Here is a 9,499-nt window from a genome sequence, read left to right as displayed (position 1 = left end):
ATACTAATTAAATATGATTATTATCTATAATAATAATAATAATAAAAACATGTATATATATATATATATATACTGTATATATTTATACTTGCATACATACACATACAAACTTTAACTTTTCTAAAAATTTAACTTTTTGTGTCAATTAATTATGTCTACAACTTTACACTGTAAATGTAATGTAAAAAACAAGTAAAAAAAAAAAAACTGTTATGAAAGGTCCACTGCAGAAAAACTATTTGGAGCAACAAAGTGAGAATCTAAACGAGTGCTTTCATTTTTATTTGCAGTTTCACTGTTCAATCACAGAAAATCTCTCACACGCTCACATTTAATCTCATTTAAAAGCAACTGCATTTAAATATTAGGCCACTTTAACTATAATTTAAAGGAGTAATTGACCCAAAATAATATTGGCCATCCAAACATTAAACCAGACAAAATACTGCACACTTAAACCTTCAATATGAAACAATATAAATGCTGAGTTAAATGAACCAAACTCAGTTACACTGAATGGTTTATACCAAATGCAGCAAATCCTAGTGTTTTTTTCCTCTAAAATTATTTTTCTGCATAGTTATAATATTAAATGAGCTTTAGATAAATGATGCAAAGTTGCACTAATTAAAAGAAAACTCAAGCAATAAACCTTCCCTGCTGTTAATAGATATTCTGAACTTTGAAGAAACGACTCTCTTCACATGAAGAAAAATGACAGTAGATCTTGCTGTTGTGCGTGCGTGTCTGTGCAGATTTATGATCACACACATCTCCTGATACATCATTTCAAACATCTGATTAACACTTCGACAGCTCCTTTCCTTGCCACATCTCCTTTAATGTCTTTATCACGTTAACATCTGCACCGTCCATGTGGCCTCTCCTCCTCCAGTGCACAGATCAGTCCATGGTGCCTGCCATTTTGTCATCAAAACTGTACCCTGTTACCTATAACGCCAGATGGAGAGGCTAAATGGGGTGAGAAGGAAGAATATGTCTTTGTCTTACACCAAACACCATGGATGATAAAAGATAAAGCCTTTGATCCCCGTGTCAGAGGTTGAGAAATAAAGTGTGTGCACAGTGAGTTATATCAGCAGTATTTCAGGCTCCGACACAGCGCAGTAGAGCATGAAGCCCATCTGGTCCACCTGGTCCTCTGACAAGCTGCTCAGCAGATTGACAGCTGGTTTGAAGTAACTGTGCAACACCCCTTGCTCGAGGTAGCCGATCAGCTCTGTGATACACTGCTGGAATCTCATATCCAGGCTGGTCTGGGACCAGTCGCTCTCACTGTCACTGAGGTGAAGGATGAGATTGGCCAGCGGTGCAGATTCAAGCGGCCGCAGCGCCGGGTTCAGTCTGCAAACTGCTTTTAAGATTTTAAGTGTTTGTTTGCGGGATCCGTCATCAGCGGCGTCGAGTTGGGCCAGACGCTGAGTTTCCCATGGGTATAAGGACAGATGCCACGCGTTGACCCAGGGAGAGGTGAGATCAGGCTGGGCTGTCAGGACAACGTCTTCCTGCCTCAGCAGAGGCAACATGGTGATGAACAAGGGTTCATCACTGCCGACTACTCCTTCTTCATTTCGAGGCCTGAAGAGTCAGAAGAAAAAAAATCTTTAGAAAGGTAAAGATTATCGAGATAAACATGGAACTCCTGTCTCTGTGTACCTCTTATAACTATATTAATATAATTATTTTAAGTCATACTGCCTTATTTTATGTTAAAGCATATGAAAGACTTAACAGTTTCCTTGTTGTAGTCATAAAAATATGACTTAATGACACACAAAAGCATTTAACTGCAGATTCCCATTCACTGCTGAATCGTTGCATCTGCCCCTACACTACTGCCTCAGGAAGCCGAGATGCCTTAACTGGATGTAAAATCACACAGAAAAGCTCTGACAATTGATGTAAAATCAACTAAAAGATGTAGAAAGGAAGTAGAGGAGAACAGAAAGAGGAGCAGACTCCTGCTGCAGGTGCTGCTGAGGAAGAGGAAGAGGGGGAGAAAGGGTGCTAAACTAGCAGGAATATGTTGTTTACGTTAATATTCTGTACAAACACTGATGAACCACGACGTTTTGGGACTCTGGTCCTGACTTGAGCAGGTAGACCAGAAGAGAACATTTTTTTTTAAAAATATACCAAGGTGGTTACTAACACATTTTCCCGTGGGTGGGTCACTTAACAGGGATTTTAAGCTAATCGGCTCCACACAACTCTCCCTGTGTAACTCTTTCTCTCAGTATAGCAGGTTTTTCATGTCTGTGGTGCTGTCCCTGCTCACGCAGTCCCCACCATGGACAAAGAGTATCACGTATTATACATCACAACTGAGCAAACAAAGCGAAAGAAGCACACAGTACAAGCAAAGTGAGACAGCTTCATACAGCAGCTCTGAAAACAAGAAGAAGCACCCACAAAAAGTTTCAGAGGTGGACTCCAGTGCTAAAAATTAAACCTGAAGTGCTCCTTCAACAACTGCATGCATGAACTAAACACAACAGCTGCTGCTGTTACTGCACCACGCAGCTCCAAGGTTCATGGATGTGTATATCTCATTAATATGTATATTACAAGTAATGCCATGTTAAAATACAGACACAACACATTACTGATGGAAGCAATTTAGAAAGAAAAAAGGAGGAAGGTGATGTGTTTTACACACACATACAGTGTTTCAGTGTCAGGTAATTAAACTATTTGAAATACGTCTTCCATGACCGTAGCACAGACTCCGTGTCTGTGTCACAGTCTCTGGATTAAAATACAGCGACAGCGTGATGCCAGTCGCGGACCAGACGACTGTGTTAAATATTGCGATTTTATAAATTTTCCTGATAATTGTGGGAGATTAACCCACGTTTTGGGATTGTCAAATATTTTAAATGATCTACAGTTCGGCACTGTTCGGCTTGATCCTTGTGAGACTTGTGCTACTGCCTTTTGTTGAAATGGGCTTTAAACAAACGTTGCAGAATGCAGTCACTTGTTGTTGTTGGGAACACAATTCTTGCACTCGTTTGCGGTAGCAATGTTGTCGCTGTGTGTGCATCCGTGTGCATGTCCGGAGGGGAAACAAGTATCGGGGGTTCCGCACGGAAGCTCCCGATGACAAAAGGTGCGCCGTAGTAAGAGGAGAAATAATCGATGTTTTTATTTTTAAAATCGTCCGAAACAAAAAGCTTGAACTAATCGATAAAATAGATATATCGCCCAGGCCTAGACTATTTGCACATTATATGTAAAAAAATAAATAAATATATAGACATTGCAAGTGGTAAAAAGAAAAATTGTGCAGGGAAGATGGGAAGTCAAAAAAGGCTTATGAAGTTACCATCACTAAATAAAATAACAAAAGTCAACAAAAACAACCAACAATTGTCATGTTCAAGAAGACACGCACCTAATCTCTAGTCTCAGGTCTGGTCCTCCCGGTGCAGGGCTGACGAGACAGTCCATCGTGCTGCTGATTGACGGCCAGTTTATGCTGTCCATGACGGCTTTATTAAACATGTTCACAACAGCTTCTGCAGACAAGTAACCGCCCACCAGGTACCTACGAGACACAAGGAGAGACCAGTTTCAGAGACTGGCTGAATTTTCCATGTATGTTTACGTTTCATACCTTGACTTCAAAATACACAGTACACACGTACTAATATATTTGTGAGGTTTCTACATGACTTGAAAAAGCTGCTGTTACAGGATTACACGTGTAGTATTTGTGCAGGCATGTCCAGATAAGTAAGTGCATAGCACATTCAAGTTAGCCATGTACTGTGCACTTATTTTCATTTACAAATGAGGCATTTTCCTATGGATGCAGATTATTTCTGAAACTGATATAAAACGCTTTTCTTCATCCCGAGTGTGATCACCTGTCCCAGTAGCTCCTTCCTCTGGGAAAATATTCTAGATTAACCCGGCGGACCATCCAGTGCAGTGGGTGTGTGAGCAGTGTTTCTTCTCCAGGGATGAGACGCCAGAGAGAAGCTTCCAGCTGAAGAGGAACTAGCAGACAGGCATGGTCCGCAGTGACCACCTAAGCACACACAAAAGACACCCAGGTGGCACTTGTATTACATCATGCTAAAGAACATTAACATTTTTCAGTGTAGTTGTGTTTATACCTGCAGGTCGTCAAGAAGAGAACCACCGAGACTCATTTCTCCCAGAGGCATGTCAGGCTGTCGGCTGTGCAGAAAGCCCTGGATCTCAGTGCAGATGTCCAGAGCCAGAGACTGAGCTCTCTGGATCTCAGGTGGAGATAGTGCTGCTCTTGTGTGATAGTACTGTTGCAGACGCTCCTACACACAGTTGATAGATTTGACACCAAGATTACAGTAAATATTTGGTGAACAACCCCCCCCCCCAACCACATGTTTTCTGATAAACACATATTAAACTCAGAATCAAATCTGCACAACACCCTATAAAACTTATTTATAGGGATCATCTAATAAAATTGTCTTCTCCGACTGGAAACTGAAGTTTGTGAACTGACAACTCTCCTACAACAAAATTAATTAAGAAAATATTTGCTTTTAGCTTGTGGGAGCACAGGAGCTGCTAATCTACTGCCACCTTGTTTGCATCCTTTAGGTAAATCTGACTGTAGGATAAGTCACAAATTTCACATTAGAAACTAGTGATGGAGGCAGCAGTGGACAGACAACTCCTGTGGGCCGTATGTGGGACGTATGTGGCAGTACCTTATACAATCACATCATTCCCTTTGACAACAAATTACATTTTTACTTTAGTACGAAATTAACTACAAGTTTGACAGTGAATTATCTAATTTTCAGAATCGTTTCAACTGTTCTGTTTAATCTGCATTTCAGAGATGCACAACTGTTCATACAAGATCATCTGCTCAAGCTTTATTTAAAGGCAAATCACATTCTTCCAATTACCCTCTTATGTCCAGTCATGCATTTGCAACCGCTCTGCGACCATTGACTGAACAAATGATTTCATGTAGTTATCACAGAACAGTCCATAACCTCCCTGCACACGAACGCAAAGCTGTTTCATGCTTCTTTGACTTCTACCATACAGTCAGTGCACAAGTGCACATTGTATTTTGATTATTCAGGGCTCTTGGGGCTCTGTGCAGCCTAAACAGTGAATAACAATGCGTATCCCCTAAGCACTGTGCTTTGCAAAACACGTTACACATGCATAAATGAATGAGCCAACACCGAGCAGAGCTCCTTACAGCAGCTGCTGGGACTGAATGGATAATCCGTCTCTTCAAGAGCTCACAGCTGAAATGCCAGAGTGTACCTGCAAACTGAGGACACACAGCTGGAGCCTCTTGGACTTTGACTCGGGTTTGGACACCTCCAGAGAGGACATCTGGGGTTGTTGACACAGGTCATCTGATGGAGAAAAAGGTTAAATACAGCTGTGAAGGGTTTTCAATGATGATAAGAATATGTAACTTTTGAAATTATACATACCTTTCTTTTGTCTGGATGCCTTGGCAACATGTTTCATCACAACACCCTCTATGCCCTTTGTGATCAGTGTGGGGGAGGCAGACACCAAACTCAACTCCTCCCAACTTTCAGCCATCTTCTGTTCCACCTTTTCATCATCAGCTGCACGGCCAGCGCGCTCTATCAGCTAAACACATACACTCATCGTTACAATTTGGGGTGGATATGATTCCCTGAATTGATTCTGATTTTCTACTTGGTTTAGAATACTTCAGTAAGGATTCATTTCAGGATATATCAGTTCAGATACCAATTTTGTGTGGTTATAAAAAAGATTTTAACTGAACTTATGCTGTAAATTGTATATAATGTGGATCTCTCGTTAAAAATACTAATGTTTATATGACAAATCGTCCCCAAGGTAGTTACATTAATGAACTTTAGATTTAATATGACTACACACTCAATAGCACAGTTGTAGGTGATAATTCAAGCTTGAACATTAAAAATCTGTTCAAGTTTAAAATATCCAGCCTAGAAATGCACATAAGTAATTACCAAGTTGTCCAGCAGGGGGTACTGTGAGCGCAAATTGGCCAGCAAAAAAAACTTTACAGGAAGTATTCATGTATTTTTAAGTATTGGTAGCAACTTTTGTTGTAATTCATGTTTTCCAAATGCAGAAGATTTTACTATCTTAAAATATTCAAGAATGCACTCGAGTGGTTCAAGCAACCTGAAAAACACTCACACGTTTCACGGCCAGCGTAGCAATTCCTAACATGGCAGCCCCACCAACTCCCAGAACCAGCCGGGCATTTGACAGCAGGAAGTCTATCACCATGGCAATGCCATCCTCTCCTCGCCTCCGACTGCCCTGGAAGTTCATTTCTTCCTTTTTTGTGGTTAGCCTTCAGAAGAGAGAACGCATAAATTGAGGTGAGCAGAAAGTAACAAGACATGACAGTAAAGGTATCTCTAAAAAATTTATAAACGCATGAATAATCTGTGTGCAAGAGGAAATGTCATCATAAAACATTTTATATCATATGACAGAATGAAATAAAAAGAACATGTGAAGTTTTATGGCCTTCATTTTCCTTAAGTCTTCTATGCTGTTTTTAGATTAAATTAATAAATATGACTCAACTCAATAAGTCCTAATAATTTTTCCCTCACACAATACATCTAGTTTCTTTTTTTTTCTTTTTTCTTCTTTTTTCTTTTAAACAAGGCGATATAATGTCTTTTTTAATTTGATAATTAGAAAATGCCTTCCTCTTATGAATACAGTTGGTTGCCATGCTGTGAGAATGTTTTTTTTTGGCTGCTTGTGTGTGAGGAAATGCTGATTTGATATTTTTCTCACCAGATCGTTTGTTACATGTCTAAATAATTGCATTAAGGACAGCTCTGTCCCACATTCAGCCAAATGGAATGCAACCATTGTTAATGTTATTACCAACAACTGTGGCTTTGGTTTGGGGCCAAAATATCAGTAGATACAAAGGCCTATTTGGGAAGCATTTATGTCTGAGCAGATGGCCTGTGGTCTAAAACAGCAAAACCAATATCATCAACTATTTCATTTTGGTCTAGAGAGAAATCTATGAATCGATTCTGTATTTTTATCCTTTAAATAGCTGCTTCAAAATCATTTTGATGGCTCACTGACTCAGGAGAACAGCGCCTCCACCCTTCACCTGAACAAATGCCCTTGCATATTCTAAGTTTGATGAGCAAACAGGAACACAGTGAGAAGTGTGTGAATTAATAATAGTCAGAGATGAAAACTGAGGGAATCAGGCCCAGCAAGTAATGCTGAAACTAGGTCTAAAACGACTGAGAAGGCCTTAAATATCCGATTTCACTGCAGTCTATTGGCAAAAATGACAGCACATCCACAAAACTTACAATGTTGCTTTCAGATTTTTCATTTCTAGAGGACACAGTATGTGTGGTTTGCATTTTTTCCCTTGTTTGTTTTTTGTTATATTATTTGACTCAAAACTTTTTTAGTTCCTGGCACCTGAAGCCCAGAAAATAAATATCTCAGTCATCTCAATGCAGTTTGTACATGTCCCCTTTCTCCTTGTCAGAGAAACAAGGCCCTGAGAATGGAAGCATGTTCTATTTATAGGCCAAATGCATGTCTATGTCACACTGGGTGGCTGGATCAAATATAAAACAACCTGAACCTCACCAGTTAAGTTACACCACAACAAATGTCTGTGGCACGTACTGCACAGAGGAGACACGTGTGACACCAGAGCAGAGTTTAATGTTAGTTCCATATCATCTGAGGCAGACTTCAGTATGGGTTGAGTTTATGATAGTAGAAGAGGCAAAAGATAGCTGATTGGGACATTCATGTGTCACTCAACAATAGTTAGAAATATAGTGTCAATCAATAATGTTATTGATAAATGTATGGCTGCAACTAATGATTATTTTCATACTTGAATAATCTGTTGCTGTTTTTCTCGATTAAATGAGTACTTCTTTGGTCCGAAAATGTTGATCGTGTTTACCAAACCTGGAAATTATGTTTTAGAATGTCTTGAAAATTACAATTGCTTTGTTATATGGAGCAAAGAAAACGAACTAAATATTCACATACAATAAACTGAAAAATCAGAAAGCGTGCGTAGTAAGTAGCACTAGTAGACAATTAATTTAGTAATCGATTAGTACCAGTACTTATTTTACCCAATTATGAAGCGTGTTGGCTGCAGGCCTTTAATGTACTGGCAAGAATGACAGCACTGAATCCGCAGACCTGCTGTTAATAAATTAAACTGGAATTGTCTATCTCATGTTGGGATATAAAAAGCAGTCTTATCATCCTCCTGACTGGACTATTGACAGATATATTCCAGCATTCAGTGGCTGACTTTTCCCCCGAGTGCTGATATCGCCCTCATCTCCAGTGTTTGGTTTACATTCGGCTGCAAAATTAACATCCGGAATTGATAACATTCCAGTGACAAAACCTATACACACTCGGTTAGCAGACACGACCAGAGTAGAGTGAGGCATTTCAACACGAAGAGCAGCAAAAGGACGAAAAGCTAGTGTGACGTCAGATAAGAGAAGTTAGCCAGCTACATTAGCAGTCAGTGACAGCTACCTGAACACTCTCTAGCGTACTGTACTTACCACTCAGTGCGGAGAAAAGTTCAACAGCCTGGTCCACAACCATCAGAGTTGTTAAAAATACGTCTTTCGATACCTTTTCATCAATTGCACGAACTACAACTATCGTCAAGTCGCTAAATATAGTTCAACCAGAGAGCTAACAGCTGCTGTTGACTTCTTCTTCTTCTTGTAAATGTGGTTCATTCACAAAGTGCACTAGCGCCCCCAGCATTTAGCCCCCGGAACTACGTCAACAACACCCCCTTTTTTCCTTCAGTCCCCTGAAGTAAAGTGAAGTTGGTTTCTACTTGAATTTGATACTGAAGAAATGGTTAATTTGAAAACCTGGTAAATGTCTAATAACCCTTCATTTTTATTGATGAAAGTTAATTACTCATAATATGATTGACTGCATTAGGGCTGCAGCAATTATTAAATTATTATTCGATTAGTAAATTAATTTTCAACTATTTGGATAATCCATCGATTTGTTTGTTTTTTCAATAATTAAAACAATCTTTTTTCATCTTCTTAAACATGAATATTCTCTTTGCTCCATATAACAAACAAATCGTTTAAACCGAATCATTTTGGTTTGTGGACAAAACAAGATCATTTCCAGGTATGAGAAACAAGACTCAACATTTTACAACTACTTTCGATTAAGAAAATCATTTTAGTTGCTGCCCTATTACGCATTTGATTGTTGATTGTCATCCACCTGCTACTCTCCACATAGAAGTCTCATATTTGTGCAAGCTCAGCGTTAAAAAGTAATTTTAAACAAATTAACGGACCACTCTTAAGCTTTTTTAACTTTTCACTGACCCAGTGGTTGTTTCAAGGAGACACTTGAAGAGATTTACTGGGTCTAAGCTTTAAATTTTATCACATGATTGTCA

The 9,499-nt window shown here is 39.2% G+C and overlaps 1 protein-coding gene across 1 annotated transcript; it reads right to left on the bottom strand.

Annotated features, from left to right (window-relative positions):
* Positions 1 to 315: 315 nt before the first annotated feature.
* On the bottom strand, positions 316 to 8,766 carry mief2 (mitochondrial elongation factor 2). Its single transcript, XM_083909187.1, has 8 exons — positions 8,619 to 8,766; positions 6,211 to 6,370; positions 5,481 to 5,646; positions 5,305 to 5,399; positions 4,146 to 4,322; positions 3,894 to 4,057; positions 3,419 to 3,571; positions 316 to 1,599 (listed from the first exon to the last, which is right to left on the bottom strand). Exons 2-8 carry the CDS (start codon positions 6,346 to 6,348, stop codon positions 1,092 to 1,094), a joined length of 1,401 nt encoding a protein of 466 aa, XP_083765313.1. The 5' UTR covers positions 6,349 to 6,370; positions 8,619 to 8,766; the 3' UTR covers positions 316 to 1,091.
* Between the last annotated feature and the right edge of the window lie 733 nt (positions 8,767 to 9,499).

The sequence above is a fragment of the Microchirus variegatus genome, assembly GCF_963457635.1.
Source record: "Microchirus variegatus genome assembly, chromosome: 23".
Taxonomy (NCBI): domain Eukaryota; kingdom Metazoa; phylum Chordata; class Actinopteri; order Pleuronectiformes; family Soleidae; genus Microchirus; species Microchirus variegatus.
Note: the sequence above shows the minus strand (reverse complement) of the source record. Positions and strands in the feature narration are given on the sequence as shown.